The sequence below is a fragment of the Pipra filicauda genome, unplaced genomic scaffold (genome assembly GCF_003945595.2).
Source record: "Pipra filicauda isolate LSUMZ 115617 unplaced genomic scaffold, ASM394559v2 scaffold295_size919547_pilon, whole genome shotgun sequence".
Classification (NCBI taxonomy): domain Eukaryota; kingdom Metazoa; phylum Chordata; class Aves; order Passeriformes; family Pipridae; genus Pipra; species Pipra filicauda.
Genome location: NW_024104415.1, coordinates 657,927 through 678,454, shown reverse-complemented (window position 1 = coordinate 678,454; position 20,528 = coordinate 657,927). Strand labels below are relative to the sequence as shown.

General features: G+C 43.9%; 1 protein-coding gene and 1 long non-coding RNA gene across 2 annotated transcripts; one reads left to right on the top strand and one right to left on the bottom strand.

Annotated features, from left to right (window-relative positions):
- Nucleotide 1: 1 nt before the first annotated feature.
- On the bottom strand, nucleotides 2-11,525 carry LOC113986893 (methylcrotonoyl-CoA carboxylase beta chain, mitochondrial-like). The gene is made up of 13 exons (XM_027719046.2): nucleotides 11,317-11,525; nucleotides 10,471-10,750; nucleotides 8,261-8,457; nucleotides 7,213-7,391; nucleotides 6,429-6,509; nucleotides 5,301-5,479; nucleotides 4,382-4,574; nucleotides 3,301-3,392; nucleotides 2,957-3,113; nucleotides 2,072-2,194; nucleotides 1,521-1,666; nucleotides 1,142-1,223; nucleotides 2-202 (listed from the first exon to the last, which is right to left on the bottom strand). The coding sequence occupies exons 1-13, from the start codon at nucleotides 11,489-11,491 to the stop codon at nucleotides 119-121; spliced, it is 1,968 nt and encodes a 655-aa protein (XP_027574847.1). The 5' UTR covers nucleotides 11,492-11,525; the 3' UTR covers nucleotides 2-118.
- Nucleotides 11,526-13,720: 2,195 nt separating this feature from the next.
- On the top strand, nucleotides 13,721-15,584 carry LOC113986896. Its single transcript, XR_003540309.2, has 2 exons — nucleotides 13,721-14,924; nucleotides 15,498-15,584. It is a non-coding gene; the product is annotated as an uncharacterized LOC113986896 (long non-coding RNA).
- The last annotated feature ends 4,944 nt before the right edge of the window (nucleotides 15,585-20,528 follow it).

Below are 20,528 nucleotides of genomic sequence, written 5' to 3'. Positions count from 1 at the left end.
GTTTGTCTTCAATTGTTCAACATTTTTATTAATATATCAAAGAATTAGAAAATCCTTTACACTAAGAGTTCTGGCAGGTGGTGCTGGCTCTGCAGGGCTGCTGGTTTGAGGGTGAAGATTACATCCTGATGATGGGATAGCGACACGGAGACACAGCCTGGTACTTCTGCTGTTCCATGATGTCCAAGCACTGGGCAATCACCTAATTAAAAACAAAAAAAACCAATATAAGCAATGAGCCCTAATAAAAAAAAAAAACAAAACAAACAGTAAAACTTACCAGTTCTGCACTTATTTGTTCCTTCTTTTTGTGAAGCACTGAACATGCTAAAATGAACAGTTCAACTCTCACATATTTTCTTTTCATGTGTAGCTCCCAGAGAAGGGAATTTCAGGGCTCTAGGACTAAAAAACACTTCTTGGTGCTCCCCCATTATCAAAGTTCCCATGAACTCCACAAAAAATATTTTAAATCCACATAGTTCCATAAATATGTACCATACTTAGAAGGGTTGTATTGTGGTTTAACCCCAGCTGAAACCAGGACAGATTGAGATCTTCAAGTATTTGTGATCTTCATGTGAACAAATTTCAGAAGTGCAAAGAACATTTTTATTGCTAATGAAGGAAAAATAGAAGAACAAAGGCAGTGGCTTTTAGAAAGAATGAAGAGATGTCTGCCAACTTCAAATAAATACAAAGCCAGGGGGGCATCCCAAACGGACACAGCAAATTACAAGAAAGAAGAGAAAGTTGCAAAAAGCAACATCCTAGGACAAAAGAATGGAAACAATGGGGATGGTGAGGAGCCTGAACTTCAGAGAGTTGAAGATATGGGTGATTATATGAAAAAAAAAAAGGATTCAGATACAGAATCAAAGGGTAAACTCAATGGAGATGCTCAGTGAGGAAATGCTCTGATCAAGTAACCAGAATTCAACAGAAACTTTGTGGATAAACTAATGGGGAAAAAGAAAGGATGAGAATTACAGAGCTAAATTCCACAATAACAGGAGTGAGCAGTGGGAGCCCCAGGTCTGGAATCAACATGCTGCTGATCTTGAGTGAGTCATGGGCTTATACATTTGCTGCCAGATCCTTGTGAGATCTGCGAAAAAGATATACTAAAAGGAAAACCCACCTTTCTAGTGTTTTGAGGTAGAATGATTCCATCATCCCAGAGTCTGGCAGAGGAGTAAAATGCACTGCTTTCTTCCTCAAGCCTGGAGAGGACAGAACAGGCTTAAAAGCATGATGAAAACATCAGGGCAGTGAAAAAGTCATAGCTGAAACAAGCAAAGAGTTCCATGCAGTACTGCTGTTAAAATGAATCTGAATGCAGAAAATAACACAACAGATCTGACCATTCTGCAGCACAGACCAGCTTGAGAAGATCCTAACAGAGAGACATAAAATTACATGGAAATTTAAAATATTTTTCAGTAGGTTCAGGTTTGCTTTATTAGCTTGGGATATGGTGCTCTGTAAGATGAACAAAAGTAGGCAATTAATGTCCTTACTTTGTCTTCAGCTGCTTCAGCTCTGATTCATCTGTAGAGTCACTGTCCCCAGCTTGTGGGACTGTGGAGAAATGTCTTGAATCCACAAGAGCAACTCTTGCATTAGGCCACAGAAACAGAAAGTTTGGACTGAACGATCTCCCACACTACAAAGAAAAAACAAAAGCACAGTGAAACTCACTGAAGTCAATCACAAAAGGTATCTGTGGGATGGCACAATGAAGATCAAGGCAGAATGGAACACACTTGGATTTGTAAAGCATTAATGACACAGCTCCTGTATCAGCACAGACACCCAGCGGTAGGAACCACCAAAAACCATCCCCACTGCCTTCAATATTGCTATTTTGGTATTTGAGTTTTAACTCCAAGGACCTACATGTTTCATTCTTACATGTTTAATTTTCAGTAATCATGTCCTGTGCTGCACTTCCTACTTAAAAAGCAGGTGACAGATCGAGGTAACGGACTGTTTTAAAACTGCAGGGCTGTGAAGTTTTAGCACAGTGTGAAAGGTGTGTCCCAAGCCCTCGGGCTGACCCCACCCCTACCATGACGTAGCTGTCGCTCCCGTAACAGCCCCCGATGACGATGGTGATTTTGGGAACAGCAGCACAAGCAACAGCAGCCATCATGGAGGCCTGGGCTTTCAGCCTGTTGGAATGAGCCTCTGCCTGGAATAAAAAGAGACATTTTAGATCCTTTAAGACTTTATTCTAGATCCCCTTTGCTCCCACCAAACTCGTATTTCTAAACATTTATTTATTATTTACAATTCTGTGTGATCATTTCTTCCACACCAGAAATGCAGCATCATTAACTGACTGGTATCATTAACTCATACATATCATAAATAACTCTTATCATTAACTCATAAGCCCATTATGCACTTATTTTAATACTTAAATCAGTACAACAATTACAACCAGGTGCAAATGCCTCCAACACTGAGCAACTCATTTGTGCCAGGCTTTGTCTAAGGACTGGTGACCTTGGGAGGAACCAAGACTGCAGAAACAGATCCGGGAACCTAGTGGAGGTTTTACTAGGAGGCTTCCCCCAGCTCAGGACAAAACCTGCTGTACTTTAATGTCTACACTTTTCTAAAAGAGAAATAGCTAATTTTCCGGAGTGCAGTGGTGTCAGAAGAATCAATAAACTGTATTTCAATGTAAAAAGCACTTTAAATTATAGGTTTTACAGCCTGCATTGCCAGCTGACCACTAAAATTTTATACAGGCAGACAGGCCTGCTTAAAATTCAAGAGAGAATGGAGAGATTTAAGAATAAAGTCATTATGAAGCTTCATGATTTAAACCATCAAAAGTGGTTTAAAAAAGAACAATTTTCCTAACAATTAATAACTGTGAAAAGGTAACTTTAGGCACAAGAAGAACTAGGAATTGCTTAAGTATATGGAAGCAGACCTGCCATACCTGTGAGATGCTCGTTGGCTCTGCTGGCTGTGGGGCAGTATTTTGGAGGAAGAGGATGGGAATTCCCCGCTGGCCACAGAGCTGGACGAAGTGGCTGCCCTTGAGAGCAGCGTCGTGAGCCAGCTCCCCATTGTTGGCCACAATCCCCACCAAGTGCCTACAGAACAAGACACATGGAGAGTTGGACTCGATCATCTTAGAGGTCTTTTCCAACCTTAACCATTCCATGATTTTCACTTTTGAACCCTAGAAATTATTGAAATATTGTAAAACCTGATGGTGATCCAAAAGCTATTCAGACACATGCGTCCATCCATTTTGATAGTGAATATTCACAGCCTTACCCTTCCACATGGCCAAATCCTGTTACTAATGTTGTTCCAAAATTAGCCTTGAATTCCTGGAATCTGCTTCCATCCACCACACGGCTCAGAATCTGCAAAGAAAGACACAGATTTTACTTTACTACAGAAATTGAAGTGAAATAGGATAATTCTGCTAAAAGAAATGCTCTGTTCAAATAGTAGGAGACCTGTGTTGTGCAAGAAATCCACCTCAATGAACACAGAAGGTCTTTTGGTGTCTTGCTAAATACTCAATATGCACAAAACATCCAATTTGTGTTTAGTTTAATTACCAACCATGTATTTTGAGCCAAGTCCAACTCAAAAATTATTTCAGTGTTTCAAAGCACAGTTGTTCATGTGCATAAAAATGTAAAAAACCCCAGCATGTGCAGTTACAGATTTTGTGCATAAGAAACACTCTGTTGCGTATTGCTCAGGCTTTTTTCCAATAAAATTAAAACCCGTTTCCAAAGCTACTCTGCTTTCTGCAGTCAATCCCCTTAACTGCAAAAATTTACCACTGGAAAAGATACTGGATTCACATCCTTGGAGACTAAATCTCATCTAGAACGCAATGAAAATAGCGTGGGCAGCTCTGCATTGTCTCTGCTTAAGTATTAGTGTCTGTCCCAACCTCAAACAAGTTTAATTTGAGCTGTGTTGTTTTTTCAGTCAGGCATTTCTGTTGCATGACAGTCTTGATTGCCTGGGGTAAAAAAAAACAAAAACCAGGAGGAGGGGAAAACCAGACTTTAAAGGGGTGCATGTTCTCAAGGCAACCAACACAGTACAAGCCATGCTGACACAACAGCATCTTAACAGTGCATGGAAACAGATGGGGATCAGCTGGCATAATCTAGAACTATCTAGAATGTATCTTATCTCCAGCAGGATTTCAATTTAAATATTTTCTATAATTCTACAGAACTCTTGCCATCCTGCTTTGTTGCAGACTCAAGACAGGCTGGCAATGGATGAGGTAAAAATACGTATTCTTCAAGAGAGAGCATTCTGTTAATCTGGAGCTATGAGACAGAGCAGACAGAAGGATGAAGGAATGCAGTCCCTGTCCCCTTACCAGTTTGACAGGAAGAGTACACCTATAGTCCTGTGGTGCCAGTCCCAAGAGCTCCTCAGAGCTGTACAGGGGACTGTCGTGCTCTGTGCCCTCCTCTGGCACTGGGTCATAGTTTAACGTAGAGATAACATTGCGAATACATTCATAGGCCTCCTTTTCTGAAGGTGCAAAATGGTCAGTACAGCCACTGACTCTAGGATAGAGAGCAACATGGATTAGCATTGAATGCATGAAATGTAAACTCTGACAGAAAGCCCAAACCAAAGGAAAAAACCTTAATCTGTACTGTGGCTCTCCAAACTCCCTGCAAATACTGTGTGATTTTGTTCTGGATGAATGAGTTGAAAGCAGTAGCTCAAAGAAATTTCCATTCAATCTAACCCAAATTCACAGTAAGGAGAAGTTCTTCCCTGTGACTTTTGTGTTTATCTGGATTAAAGAAAGACCTTTGAATGTATTTTCATGAGGCTGTTGTTACAAACAATACTGAAAAGGGAAAATGGAAAACAAACATTAGGAATTGTTTCAAAATAAGAGGTTCCAGCCTGGATAAAAAGTACATAAGACATGTAGTTAATTAAATATATGTATCCTGGAAAACACTATGAAAACAGGTGATAGCATCTCTCTTCTGAGCTGGTCCCTCTGAGGCACAGAGGAACTGACTTGCCTGAAGTTGTTCAGGAAGTATGAGGAACAACGGGAATCCAAATCCAATTGGTCCAGTCTCTGCCTCACCCCATAACAACATGTAATTTTACTTCCATTTGGCTGATTTAACCAAAACCCCTGAATCTGAGAAGGAAAACCAGTGTAATCACAGGTTCCCCTTTTGGCCCTGCTCTGAAATGACAATGCCATGTTCCTGTAAAGCTGAGTATGCTGAATTCTCTACTATTTTTGAGAATATTCCACATACTGTGAGTGAAGTTTGGCTCCTCCAAGGTCCTCAGGAGACACATATTCTCCTGTAGCAGCTTTTACAAGTGGTGGGCCAGCCAGGAACAGCGTCCCAATTTTATCTATGATCACAGCTTCCTCGGCCATGGTGGGCACGTAGGCACCTCCAGCAACACAGGAGCCACACACCACAGCCACCTGAGGGCACAGAAACCACAACAGACAGTGCTGGAGAGGGGAGAGGAAAAGTCAAAGCCCAAAGTTGTTCCAGAAATGCTCAAGGTGCTAAACCACAGCTTGGGGAACAATGAACTGGAGATATAAAACCAGCAGGAACAACAATGCTGGTTTGGAGAGTTCAATGTTTACCCTGAAATAACCCAGTGATTTGATGCTTTTCCATCACAGTCAGTCAGGAAACAGAAGATCCTTAAGGCTGAAATGTTCCCTTATGTGAGATAATGTACCTGGCACTGGGGAGGCTCCACCTCCAGTCCTGTGTCCAGTTCTGAGTCCTTCTCACCAAGAAAGACATTGAGGGGCTGGAGTGTGTCCAGGGAAGGGAACAGAGCTGGGGAAGGGTCTGGAGCACCAGGAGCAGCTGAGGGAGCTGGGGGGGCTCAGCCTGGAGAAAAACAAGGCTCAGGAGGGACCTTCTTGCTCTCTGCAACTCCCTGACAGGAGGGTGGAGCCAGGTGGGGGTCGGGCTCTGCTCCCAGGGAACAAGGGACAGGACAAGAGGAAATGGCCTTAAGCTGCACCAGGGGAGGTTTAGACTGGATATTGGTGAAATGTTTTTCACAGAAAGGGTTTAAAGCATTGGAACAGACTTCTCAGGAAAGTGGTGGAGCCACCATTGCTGGAAGTTTTCAAAAATCGTGGATATGACACTTGGGAACATGGTTTAGTGGTGAACATGGTGGTGGTGCTGGATTGATGGTTAGTCTTGGTGATCTTAGAGATCTTTTCCAACCTAAACAATTCCATGATTTGATACTATTTGAGTCTCCCTTCCCCAGAAATAAATTTAGGAATTTTTCTGCACGTTTGAGAGTCGTTCCTAGAAATTGTATTGGAACAAATATTTTTTTCAGAACTCAATTGATCACACAGACCACCCTCACTTGCCCTCCCCATGACATTGTACCTGAGGGATTCCCATGGCAGACATGACTGCTTCATTGTAGAAAATCCTGCCACCGTGCAGCTTGTCAGGAAACAGCTCTGACTGATGTACAGAGAAAAGAAAAAATTAATTTTAATATTAACTATAAAAGCTCATGCCTTCTCTTCACTCCATTCATTCCTAAATATGTTGTAACTGAACCTGGGAAGGTCCTCACTCACAATCACACCTGAGCCTTTCATATACAGCATGCACTGTGGTATTTCTTCCATTGTGAAATCCCAAAAATACACCCATGTCTTTCATGATTTTTTGTGAAACTAATTTATTCTAAACAAACTGAAATTGTAAACATGGAGAAGTGGAGGCTCATGTTCCTACTTTATCTGTAAAATGCCTTCAGCAGTTTCCCTTTTTATTCAGTTTTTGATACAACTCCTTAAGTTAGGTAAAAGCTTTTGCTGTGTGCTTGCTTTCAGTGTGGAGAGGGAACAACCACAATCTCTGTGATAGGATGACCTTTTCCATTGGAAAGGAACCTGTGCAAATTCTCTTTTTGTATTAAGAATTGCAAAAATTGCACTTTTAAAGGCCATGGACATTGGTGCATTGCTAGCACAAACAAGGCAATAAAACAGAGAAAACTATAGATTCTGAAGCCTCTCACACTAGGTACTGGTTTATTAAAGACAAAAAAGCAGCTCTGCACACTCATTCAAGTTTCTAAACTGTGAGTAGATGCAAGATTAGCCAAAGGGATGAAATAACACAGATGTTTTCTCCTCTGCAGTGATGCCAGCATTACCTGCAGTGGTAGGAATGCTCCCCCGCTGTCCACAAGGTGCACAGACAGCAGCCTGTTCTCCATGGCAATTTCTTGGGCTCTTAACTGTTTTTTCACTCCAATTGGGTAAATAGTTCCTCCTTTCACAGTGGCATCGCTTGCCACGAAGACACACCAGATTCCACAGATTTTGCCAATTCCTGTAATTCAATTCAAACCAGTTCCACGGATACTTATCGTGACTCTTTAAAATAACACACAAAACAAGGGGGCCAAATTATAGCCAAGAGGTTTTTTTCAGTAATACTGTCTCAAGAAGATCCAAATCAACTTGAAAATACCACAAAGGAAAGAAATCTATCCCTCTTCTCTAGAATAACCATGACATTAAAAAAGTAATCCAAATGACAGAAGACAGAACTTCAAATAAACTTACGTACTCCTGGTGACAATGAAAGAGAAAAACTTACATACTTTGACTCCCAACCCTTGAGATAAAAAAGGGGAGGCAATTAAAAATTACCCCTATAAAACTGAAAAAGGTAACAATCTGTGATAAAAGAAGGATTTCATACTCTGTTCTTTTAAGTTCTTTTTAAAAAGGAATTTTGAAGAGTGTTTCTTTAATTTTAAAATGAATTTTGAAGAGTTGTTCCAGTTTAAAAAGACAATGTTTGCACAGACAATACAATTGTCTACGATTAGAAAAACACTACAAAATAACATCACAGGTCCTGCGTCTCACAGTTACTTTGTACCCTCTCCTTCAACAGGCAACAACTGATTTGATACATCACCCTAAATTTTTTGAGACAAAAATCAATAACTGGCAAGTAGAATCAATTATTAAAACTGGAAGAAATAAAAGACTTTTTTAAAAAAGGTTTCTCTCAGATTTCCCCCCAGAAAATCACATAATAATAATACAGCAGGGCTGAACTCTTCCCTGTTGGGAGCTGCTCCTGGATAGAACTGATGTTCACCTTTCCTAGGAACGCACAGATACTAAAATATTCCATAAACCTTATGACATGCACCCTTTTTCCTTTGCCATTCCATTTTCCATTACCAGTGAGGCATCCAGCAGCAGGGACATCCCCGTAGGGCATGTTGAGCCCTGCCAGAGGGGACAACTCCAGGAAAGACTCATCATCCAGCAGCAGCTTCAGGCGCTCCCGAACAAACAGCTTCTTATTGCGCTGAGTGTGGCGCAGGATGGCGTTTTCTCCCCCTCCTTTCCTCACCCTCTCCAACAATTCCAAGTATCTAATGGAAGAAACAAAGTTTCAGTTAATGGAAACAAAGCTGTGTGGTGTGGTCACGCTGGAGGGGAGGGATGACATCCAGAGGTATCTCAACAGGCTGCAGATGTGGGCCTGGGGGAACTTCAACAAGGCCAAGTGCAGGTGCTGCCCCGGGTCTGGGCAATCCCGAGTACAAATCCAGGCTTGGCGAGGAATGGATTGGGAGCAGCCCTGGGGAGAAGGACTTGGGGTGTTGGTGGATGAGAAGCTCAACATGTCTCATCTAGAGAAGGCCACGGAGATGCTTCCAGGGCTGGAGCCCCTCTGCTCTGGAGCCAGGCTGGGAGAGCTGGGAGTGTTCACTTGGAGAAGAGAAGGCTCCAGGGAGAGCTTAGAGCCCTTCCAGTGCCTAAAGGGGCTCCAAGAGAGCTGGAGAGGGACTTGGGACAAGGGCCTGGAGGGACAGGACAAGGGGGAATGGCTTCCCACTGACAAAGGGCAGGGTCAGATGGGATATTGGGAAGGAATTGTTGGCTGTGAGGGCGGTGAGGCCCTGGCCCAGGTTGCCCAGAGAAGCTGTGGCTGCCCCATCCCTGGAAGTGTCCAAGGCCAGGTTGGATGGGACTTGGAGCAACCTGGTCTAGTGGAAGGTGTCCCTGCCCATGGCAGGGGGTGGAACGAGATGGGATTTAAGATCCCTCCCAACCCAAACCATTTGATGACTCTATGATTCATTATAAGTTACCTTTTAGTAGACTGAACATAGTAAAATATATTGCACAGTTTTCATATAAATGGCAGGAGAAAGAAGATGAACTCACATTTTTGGATTATTTTTTCTTACAAAGTGTAATAAAAAGCAAAGATCTGTTATGTAAAGCAAGCATTTTACTTTCCTTATTCAAAAACTGTCTAATAAAGGCAATAATATAATATATAAAAATAAGTCTAACAATGTGCTCATCCTATCTCAGCATGAATCTCCATTTCTAACTACTCTAGGGAAGAAGCCAAACAAAGGCTTCCTCTGTCAACTCCCTTTAACTAGTTTATCTGACAAAAATCAGTAACTGATAAGTAGAATAAATTACTAAATCCAGAAGAAAAGCACACTCTGCTGCATGGAAGATACACTAACAGTAGTGAACATTGCAGTGGAAGGAAGTGATTACCAAATGTTATTGTCAGGGAAGCCTCAAGTTTAGATAAAGAATTGAATAAACTGTAAACAAATGTGGTATCTCAAATAATTTTGGTCTTAAATAAACCAGGTTTTTCCTTTATTTCAAGCACAACGTTTTTCCCCCAGATGCATCATCTTTAACTATAAATGCTGTTTGACACAGCTACTCACACAGCACTCCATGTGTGACTCCATTATCTTAGTGTGGCTCCCTGCAGACTGTGGAGGTCAGAAAAGCTCTGAAGGAAAAAGCTAAGGATTTTGTTAAAGTCCTAAATGCCACCACAGGAGGGCACAGTGTGTTTTCTGTAGCTTTCCTTCCAGCTCATGGATCACTCCCTGAACAAAGGCCTTTGCATTTTTGCCATCTGATCTTTCAGGACTAATACATAAAATGCATTTTCCTGCTTTTATCACTGAATCACGACTGACTGCAGTAACTGTCTCCTACTCTGTCAGGAGTGTGTGAGTCACCATTTATGTCTTTGCATTCAAAATCCAACACGAAACAAATGTTATGAAGGTCTAAAAAAAAATACTTCTTAGCAATATATGCAAAACAACACATGGCACTATGTTAAATACAGTTTGCACTTCGATTTGGGTATTTCAGTCAACATTTCACAAAAGGGTTAGGTTAGGAGGGACCTTAAAGATCATCCCATTCTAACCCCTGCCATGGGCAGGGACACCTTCCACTATCCCAGGTTGCTCCAAGCCCCGTCCAACCAGGCCTTGAACACTTCCAAGGATGGGGCAACCACTGTCCATATGTTGAAGTGCCTGTAAGTAATTCTCACACCGTGCTACAAGCAGCAACACTTTTAAACCCCCACAAAACCGGTTTATTACCTTTTAACCACAGCCTCGCTGTTCCTTAAATTCTGTTCGAACACATGTCGGTGCACAGCGAGGACACGTCCGTCCAGAACTGGGTACGTGCGGGGGTGCCGCCTGTGTTTTGACTTATTACTCACAAATCGGCGTGGGGGCAGGTGGTGTGTCCTTCCCCAGCCCTGGCCATGCACCAGGAGCTCCCGATATTCCCTCTGGAGCAGGCGGGTCAGGGAGGGCCCGGGGCGGCTCCTGCCCAGGGCGCACAGAGGGGCCGTGCTCCACATGGTCCCGAGAGCTGGGAGACAACAAACAGCGCTTAGTGACGGGAATTACAGCGTGGATTCTCTCGGCTGAGGGGAAACGCGGCCCTCTCGCCTCGGGGGGGGCCGTGAGGGGACAGCCCCGGTGCCTGCCCTGCCATGTGGGCCCTGCGGGGACACCCCCTGATAGACGGGGACTGTGAAGGGACCGCCACTGTTCCCTCCCTTCTCCGAGGGTCGTGAGGGGACATCCTGACTCCAGTCGGTCGTGAGGGGACACCCCTCTTTCCGCCCTTCCACGGGGGTCGTGAGGAGACACCGTAAGTTCCTGCCCCGCCAGGGGGGTCGTAAGGGGACACCTCCTGTTCCCATGGAGGTCGTGAGGGGATGCCGCGGCTCCCCCTGCGCCCCCGGGCCGGGCGGGCCCCGCCGGGCCTGCGGAACGCGGCGGGGCCGGGGCCGGGGCCGTGCCGGGCAGGGAGCGCGGGGCTGCGGCCCCTCCGGCGGGGCCCCCCGGCCTGGCCTGGCCCTCCGCCCGCCGCTGGCTCCGCTCCGCGCCCGCCGCGGCCCGGTCGTATCCGTCCCACCGTCCCTGACTTACCCCGTCCTGTCCGGGCCCGCCTCACGGGGCGGCTCCGCGGAGCGGCCCGCCCCGGTGTCCCGTGCCCCGGGTGTCCTGTGCCATGTGTGCCCTGTGTCTTTGGTATCCTCAGCCCCGAGTGTCCCGTGCCCCGTGTGTCCTGTAGCACACGTGTCCTGACCCCTGGTTGTCCCATTCCTTAGGTGTCCTGTCCCCTAGGTGTCCCTTGTCCCAAGAATCCTGTTCCCTGGGTTTCCTGTGCCATGTGTGTCGTGTGCCCTGCATCCCAGGTGTCCTGTACTCAGGTGTCCTGTGCCCGCTGTCCTGTGCCATGTGTGTCCTTTGCCCGGGTGTCCTGTGCCCCCAGTGTCCTGTTCCCTGGGTGTCCTCTCTCCAATTAAATTTATCATTAAAATATTAAAACTAGTTCGTTTTATTTTTCTCCTTCCATACCCCATCCCATCCCTGGGCTGCTTCAGTTTGCTACTGTCAGTCATGTCATAACCTTCTAGAAATTACTGTGTGTTGCCTTTCAGCGCCTTCATTAAAATGCATCCCTGCCAGAGAGCTCTTTATCCATATTATACATATTAATAAGGCTGGGTTGTGATAATTAAGTGATGACTAATATGTTCGTGAGTGAAAGTATCCAGCATAGCCTGGAATTTGTAGGTAAATAAGTTATATATGTTATTAAAAAATCTTGAGGATAATAATTAAGATTTGCTGAGCTATTCTAATTAAAAATATATTTTTTTGTCCTTCCACAGTTAGAGCAGACAGGACAGTCTGGTGTTGTGCTCCCTTGTATCAGAAACTCGATGCAGATGGAGCTGTGGGAAGTGACATCACTGCCTTGGGTGGCTTCAGCTGTCCCTTGGGAAGTGCCAGAGTCCCTCCTGCTGTCCCAAACCCTGTGACAGGGAGATGAAGGTCTGTGCTGGACCTGGGGAGAGCCCAGGGAGCATGGGGCAGAGATCCTCTGTCAGAGAAAATGTAGCACTCAAGGATAACATAGACACTGCAGAGGGTCAGGCCAAGTCTGAAGTGGCATGTCTGCACATGTAAATAATCTCTTTAAAAAAATAGGGTCCCAGATCTGATTTGCATTTTCCTAAAATGCTCATTAATTCTGGACCAGTCAAAACGAGGTAAGTGGTAATCACAGAATCCCAGACTGGTTTGTGTTGGAAGGGACCACCGCACCTCATTCCACTCCCTGCCATGGGCGGGGACACCTTCCACTAGCCCAGGTTGCTCCAAGCCCCATCCAGCCTGGCCTTGGACACTTCCAGGGATGGGGCAGCCACAGCTTCTCTGGGCAACCCGTGCCAGGGCCTCACCACCCTCACAGCCAACAATTCCTTCCCAATATCCCATCTGACCCTGCCCTCTGGCAGTGGGAAGCAATTCCCCCTTGTCCTGCCCCTTCAAGCCCTTGTCCAAAGTCCCTCTCCAGCTCTCTTGGGGCCCCTTTAGGCACTGGAAGGGCTCTAAGGTCCCCCGGGAGCCTTCTCTTCTCCAGGTGAACACCCCCAGCTCTCCCAGCCTGGCTCCAGAGCAGAGGGGCTTCAGCCCTGAGAACATCTCCGTGGCCTCCTCTCAACTGAATAATGAAACTATTAACAAGCACACTAATCTGGACACGTGTTGTGGCACTGATGCAGCCATGAGACGTTCCTGATGGAACCCATGGATGAATTCAGCAGCTGCTGCATCATTTGGGCTGGTTGGGGGCATTTGTGCCTTGGGTTGTTGCTCATTTTAGTTCACATCTTCCCTCCTTCCCTGGTGTAGTCAGGACTCTTTTCTCTCAGCAGTTTGAGAAACTTGTGAACAACTGAAGAGGAGAGACAGAAGTAATTATGCAGATTTGCATAGATCTTGCATTTCCCATGGGATTTAATGTGAATTTTTGTGCTCTGTGTGGTGCAGGTGATAATGGGGAAGGAAAGAGTGGTGACAGAAATCCATGTAAAGCAGCAGAATACATTTGAGGAGGTGTGAATTTCAAAGAGGTGTTGGTAGCAGTGAAAACGCTGCATGCTCGTGTTCGGCTTGCTGGAGAAGGAATTGCAGGTGCAAATGCTTGGATATGTATTCCAAGTGAGATCTGGGCTTCCTGTTATTTCTGGGCTTTTTTTTAAAGCTGACCCATATATCATTTAATGAATTAGTAAGATTTTTTCCTACTCAGTTCTGTGGATGTATCAGTGACTCCTGTTCCATTATAATTTTCACAGTTCTTACTTCATTTTCCATAATTAAGTATGTGGCTTCCATAAGAGACACTATCTCTAAACTGCTAGTGTTGTGTGGCAATTCCATCTCATGTGATTTTAATTTGAAGAGTTTTTTTTTAAATACCTCTTGCAGTTAATTTTTTATTGCTTATATTGTGGTGGCCTTGGCAGTGCTGGGTTAACAGTTAGACTTGATGATCTCAAAGCTCTTTTCCACCCTAAATGATTCTGTGATTCTTTATTATTGTACAGGTTTTCCAGTCGATAGAATCAGTGTTCACAGGCAGGATTTGCTGTATTTAACTCAGGTGCCTTTTACTCAGTCTTAAATGAGTAATTTAATTTCATTCTCATGAAAGCTGGATGCTCTTTGCACAGATTAAAGGATAAAGAAACGCTTTTCCCTGCATTTCAGCCCACATATATATGTGAGTGGATGCTTATCACAGACAGAAGGTATCAGCCACCAGTTTATACTGGGAGACAGCTTGGTATAAATAACAAATCCTCTAATTAAAAGCCAACAGATCCTAATTGACTTATTTTAGTCCTTAAACTGGGATCAGCCTTTCTCTCTTGCTACGGCATGGAGCATCCTTTGTTTAACAAACACTAAGGGGGAACAGAGTGAGGGAGGAAAAAACAGCCCTTCTGAGAGGCTGCAGCCGTGTGCAAGTGTTTGAAGTTGTTATTTTAGGAGCTTATTTTAGTGACTTTTGAGCTGAGCATTGAGAATATATAGAGCAGCATTTAGGGAAAATGCTAATGTGGTGGTGGCTTCCTTTACCATGAACTGCAGCTCTGCCAGCAAAGCTGAAATGTGCCATTTAAGGAACACCGAAGCTTTGAGGGAAGTTTGAACTCAGCTGGATTTAGAAACTTGCTGGAGTGCACCGGATGCTGGGGGAAACCAGAACACACTTTCTGGATTGTCAGACCAAAGGCAGGAAGGTTCCCACAAAGCCCTCCTCCTTGTGGAGCTTCTGTTTCTTATTTAGATTTTGTTTTTTAATACCCAAAAAGCTTTTAGTGGTATTCTGACAATGGGGGCCTGGAAATTGGGCTAAATTAAAACAGGTTTTGTTTGTTTACTTAGAAGTGCTAACAGACTCAGACAGTCCCACTGCATTTTCAGGGCTTACATCATTCTAAAATAGATTTAATAGATTCAAAACAAATTTGATAATGAAGTAACTTCCACTTGGTGTGTTTGCATCTATTCCAAAGGAAAAGCTCAGCCTTGTGAGGTGTGCTGAACTGCATTTGATATGAAATAGTAAGAAGTTTATTTTAGTTGCAGGAAAATATAAGAGAACGTGAGGAATTAAATGAACCAGTTGGAAGATGGGAGATCAAATGCAAGAGAAGTTGGGAGCCTGATCCTCAGTAAGTAAACTTAATTTCCACTGAGGATGTATCAGATGCTCCCATACAATTTAGTTTCTTATTTTGAATGGCTTAAAGTTTTATAAATCCCCACATAGAGAGATGTGCAGAGCCAGGTAGGCCTTCGCAAACTGTGCCAAAAGATGAGGGTGAGCAGCTGAGTTTTCTGCACATTTCTTCAAGTACAGCTGTATGAGACAGCAGATGTATTACAACACCTATAAAAATACCTGTTAGTGTCAAACCCTTATCCACATTTATTTTTCACACCATTTAACATAGTATCACAGTATTTTTTACCTGTAGTTTAACCTTCCCAGGTTCCCAGTCTGTTGCCACAAAGACCTGACAAACCCATGTATAATTGCATAATAATTCCAATTGTGGAAACACATCTGATTTGGAGAAGACAAAGAGTGTGTACACTTGCTTACATTACTGAAAAATGGGAGTTTCTGGTTTGTCTTACTCCTGCAAAAAATGCACAGAACAAAAAGAGCAGAATTATCTTCTGGTTAAGAGATAATTAATAGTGCGTACATAATTAATAGTGTGTACAATTCCCTGTTGCAGGGCCAGAGTCTGTCCTGAATTGCACTGCTACAAGCTGAAGAGAACAGAATTCCATTCTAAGAATGCAGGTAACTGGTGATACCCAAATGAGAAAAAAAATAACTTCGGCTTTCCTGGGTTGAAGTGGCAGAGCCAGATCACCTGTTGGTTTTACCTGTACAGGTAGGTGCAATCACTGAGTGGCTGCTGAAAAACTTGTACAGCTGCAATATGCAACAACTGTGTGAAGATCTGTTTCTTCCTCTGTTTAAAAGGCCTAACCAAGAGTCTTCTGAAGTCATCAGAAAGCTTTTTGTAGGTTAGAGGAGCTGCAGATTCAGTTGCAAACCCTGGTGGATGATTCTAGGAAAGTGCTGATGGATTTATTCCCCTGTGCGAGCGCTTTGCACTGAGTGGTGACACCAAAGCCTCAGCCTGCGTCCGACTGTTTGGAGTGCCTTGAACATGGTTTTGTAAGGCCATTGCTAGCTAGTAATTGGGGAGTGGATGTGGTCAGGGCAGTCAGATAAACACACGGAGGGAGGGGATGAATCACTGAGTAAATACACTATCGATGCTGTAGGAGCTGCTGTTACGCACAGCACGCTGGGGGGATGTGACGTGTTTGTTTCCTGCTCTCAGGAAAATGTTACTTGAAAGAGGAATTGAGGCTAAATGTGTATTTCCAAATTTGCATCTCCACACCTTCCTCATGCCTATCTTGTCTCCTTTAGACTCTCAACCAGTTGCTAGTTTAACATACCCCCCTTCTTCTTATATATCCCCTTAGAATTGGATTCCCCACTCTGAGGTCATACCAGAAAATTTTCCTTTGCTGTAAATATCAGTGTAATTGCATCATCAAAAGCCCCTAAAGCAGATGGTCTGGGTTAAAGCAAAAAGACATTTATGCCAGTGAAACAGTATTATAGTTATTAGTGCAGTGTGTTGGCAGTTTCTCTCAGCAATTTTTGCAACCATGTAATATATGAAAGGATAAAAACACTATTTACTGTGATTTGTTTGCCACATAAAGATGCCAGAGTGATATAGTACCAAAAACAGGAAGAAAAGCCCTGCAAGTAGTCTTTTGTCCTGTCTTTTGCACTTTTCCAGGTTCTTGGTGGATACACTAAATCTACTTGAACCTTATGCTCCTTACGGGGACTCGGACACCTCCTTATCCAGCAGCCTCCAGGCAGCCTGAGCCATCCTGGATGATGATTATGATCTTCAAAATTCCTTCCAACCCAAGCCATCTTTGTGATCCTTGGGCATATGGAACCATCAGCTTTGTAAGGAGAAAAGAGGAACCACAGCAGGATGCTAGATGCCAACAGTTGTGTGCATCCAGGTAAAGGTCTATTCATTCCTGTTTACAGTGTTGAAGATTTAACCATTAAAAAGGCCTAATTAGAAGACAAATTAGATCTTTAATCACCCTGTTGCAAGATAAAAAGCATGGAGATACATATATATATATGATGTGTATATATATGCCTATGTGCTGAAATGAATTCTCCAATCCTCTAGTGGTTTTTTTATTTATAATAAAAAAATCTTTGTTCAGAAGAAGGAAAGATCAACATTTGTTTCAGCAGTGGTCAGTACATTCTCTTCACGTACCCTGTGCACCTAATTCACCATTTCCAGCCCCCAGTTCCCAAATGCTGGCTCCCTCTCTGCCATGGCAGAGTCCTCAGACGTGGATTGTTTTGAGATCATGGAACACATTTTGATCTCAAAATCATGGAACACGTGGAACACATTTTTGAAGACAAAAACCTCATTTCTGAGCTTGGAACTACATGAAATCTGCCATGATTTGTAGAATATTTCTACCTTGAGTTTTGGTGCCAAGTTTCAGCAAGGAACTGAGTATTAAACAACAATACATAGAAAATCACAGACAAGATGCTGCAGTGATACCATAAAATCCTTCTCCAGTTCCTGCTTTCCTGATCCACTTGGCATAAAATGTCTTCTTGACTTCTACTTACTATCCTCATAAAAACCACAGGGGTTTCTTCTCGCTGCTACTTGTTGTGTCAGAGATCCAGTAATTGGTACCATGTGAATTAACACTTTGCAGTGACAGAACAGAGTGCACAAACCACACTGAGAAATGGGGTTCTGGAAAATTACTTCAGCATTTCAATCTCTGGCAAACATCAGGGCTGGAAACCCACATCAAGTAGCTTATGTTAGTCCTGCCGGTAACCACCTATATGAGTATTTACAGCTCAGATGTAATCATGATAAAAAATTAATAATTGTTATATTTTTGTGAAAATTCTGTCATATCTTTATACTGGAATTGTTTTATCCTTGGTTTGCATGTACTCCCTTGCAACATTATACACTTGTTATAATTTTAGTTATTGGTAACATGTTTAGCTTAGTTTCGTGCACTAAAAATTAAGTCTGTGGTTCATGATATTGACTGTGAAACACAGTGAACAATTAGTGACAGCAGAAAAAGAAAGAAAAAGAAAAATCAGTCACAACACCCTGCAAAGTCTTAAGTCTTTAAGAGACTGATGGAAGGGCTTGAATTCTCCAGCCTCCTGTGGGTTACCTCTACTCTCCAGGCTACTTGGATCATCTTCTCCCTGATGTCCTTGACTTAATTGAGCTGTAGTGTGAGAAACACTTGTTCAACAACTGCAGGCGCCGGCGCCGCAGGGGAGCCCTTCAGCTGGGCTGGAGAGGGAGGGCTCTGGGATTCTCCAGGCTGCTCAATCCAGCCCTCAACACACAGAGCTGGATAAAGCCTTCTTGAAACCCCTCAGGCACTGGGTAGGTCTTTTGATTCAAAATCTTTTTGAACTAGAGTCACCTATTGCAGCTCTCCGCCTCGCTGTTGCATAAAAGAGGCCTTCGAATTTCTCCCCTTCTGTCTGACAGGATCCTTTTTTCAGCAGTCAGCCTACATGGCCACAATTTAATCATTTAACGTGACAAAAAGACCTGACAATGGGTTCTCAATTCTAATGGAGTCATTTTTAGCTGGTATTGTTAGAAATGAAGTAAAAAAAATGAACACAGGCTTTCAAACTGGAAGCAACCGGGTACTTTTAAGAAGCTGTTCTGGAAAACTGGCTAAGCAGTGCTAAAGAAAGGGAAGGAAATTTCAGCGTTGTCATGACAAGTTACTTTAATCCAGTAAAATCAGGACTGTGAGAACAAGAACTCTGTAGCTGGACATGGCAACTTGCTGGTGCCAGACCTGGCCCATCACTTAATCACCTCGTCTTGGTTTCTGCTGTTTTTGGTGCTGGATGAGGAATATCTATGAGTAAGGCTGAATATATCCATGATATGGGAAAAACAAGATGGAACAACAGTTTTGCTGCTGGCAGGTGTCACTGAGAGCTTCCCGTGGCACTTGAGGCTGGGGCACTGACTGTGCAGTTCTCTTTGCCCTCCCAGTAAATCCAGCCCAAACTGGTGACCCAGGGAACAAACAGGGAACTTTGGAACATTCAAAGAGAGATGGTATAGAAAGCCCAGAAACCATGGCTGAGATAAGAATTTAGCAGAGGGAATTTTTCCACTAAAACCTCCAAGAGATTTCCAGTTGTCATGTTTTTAGCTTGGAAAATGTAAATGTAAATGTAAATGTAATTCAGCTCTCTCTGACCATTATCCTCTGGTCTCAGCAGAAGAGCAGAGGTGTAATTAACAGGTTCATTAATGCCAGAGTAATAATTATGAACTTCAGGAGTGGCAGGAATGCTTATTGTAGGACTGAATTCTGATTTTACAGAACTCAGGAGAAACGTATGGAAAGGTAAAAATATTCGTGAAAAATATTATTAAATCTGAATCTAAAAATACCGATATGTTTAAAAAAGAGGAAATGTAGCAGGTAGCTTACACAGTGTGTCTGTACATAAATTTCAGTTATAACAGTACTTAAAATGATGCATTTTTATTTCTTTCCTTGCCACAGCATGATCAGATCCTGTCTTCTACGAAGGGCACCAGGGCAGAGGGTTTGGGGTGGCACCAGGGCTGCGGCTGGAAGAGCCCGTGGCCCTTCCTGTCCCTCCTCAGCTCACCTGAGTGAGAACAGCCCCGGGCAGCGGGTGGGACAGACGGGAGGGCTCCGTGCCTGGCCCATCGCCTCACTGCGGCACTGCCGCTGCTTATTTGCTCTCTGTATCACTTCTCCCCAGGAGCTCAGAGGAATCAGCAAATCTCCTCCAGCAGAGCTACGAATCCCCAGTCCAGTTCATTCAGGCGCAGCGGGACCGCCGGGAATTAATCCGAGGGGGAATGCTGTGAATTCCTGCGCTCTCTTTCTTTGCTGGGCGCAGCTGGTGGCGGGGCCACTGCCAGATGAAAGCAGGGCTGTCAGCTCCCAGCAGCCTGGCTCCAGCTGCATTCCAGGGCACGGACTGGCCTCAGCTGGTCCTCGGGTGCCGCTTCCCTCTGCCAGGTTAGACACAGGAGTCGTCCAAATTCCATACACCTCACTTTTCTAACTTTCAATCTGTTTTTTTGGAGTTACCAAATTCTCTGAGACAGAGCTAGAATCGAGCTGTTTTTGAATGCTAGGCCACAGCATCACAGACCCCAAGGATGGGAGTATTTATTGACAGTCCATCATCTTGCCACTTTGGAGTTGTTCTTTTTCTGATCTTCAGTTTTCTAACTGAGATTTCCATGATGTAACAGGGAAGCTATTCTTAAAGGGCTTTTCATAGGGAATTCTGTTTTCTTTAGGATGTCAGTGCTCAGTTACTGTAACGCTGGCACGGGTTGCCCAGAGAAGCTGTGGCTGCTCCATCCCTGGAAGTGTCCAAGGCCAGATTGGATGGGGCTTGGAGCAGCCTGGTGTAGTGGAAGGTGTCCCTGCCCATGGCAGGGGGTGGGACTGGATGGGCTTTAAGGTCCCTCCCTACCCAAACCATTCTATGAGTCTACAATTCTATACATTTGGGATTTGAAGATTTGTTTACATTTTAACATATATAATTCCAAAATTATATTTCATTGCTATTTTGTCACTCTGCAGCTATTTTTTCTTTCTGTCTTTGATTTAAA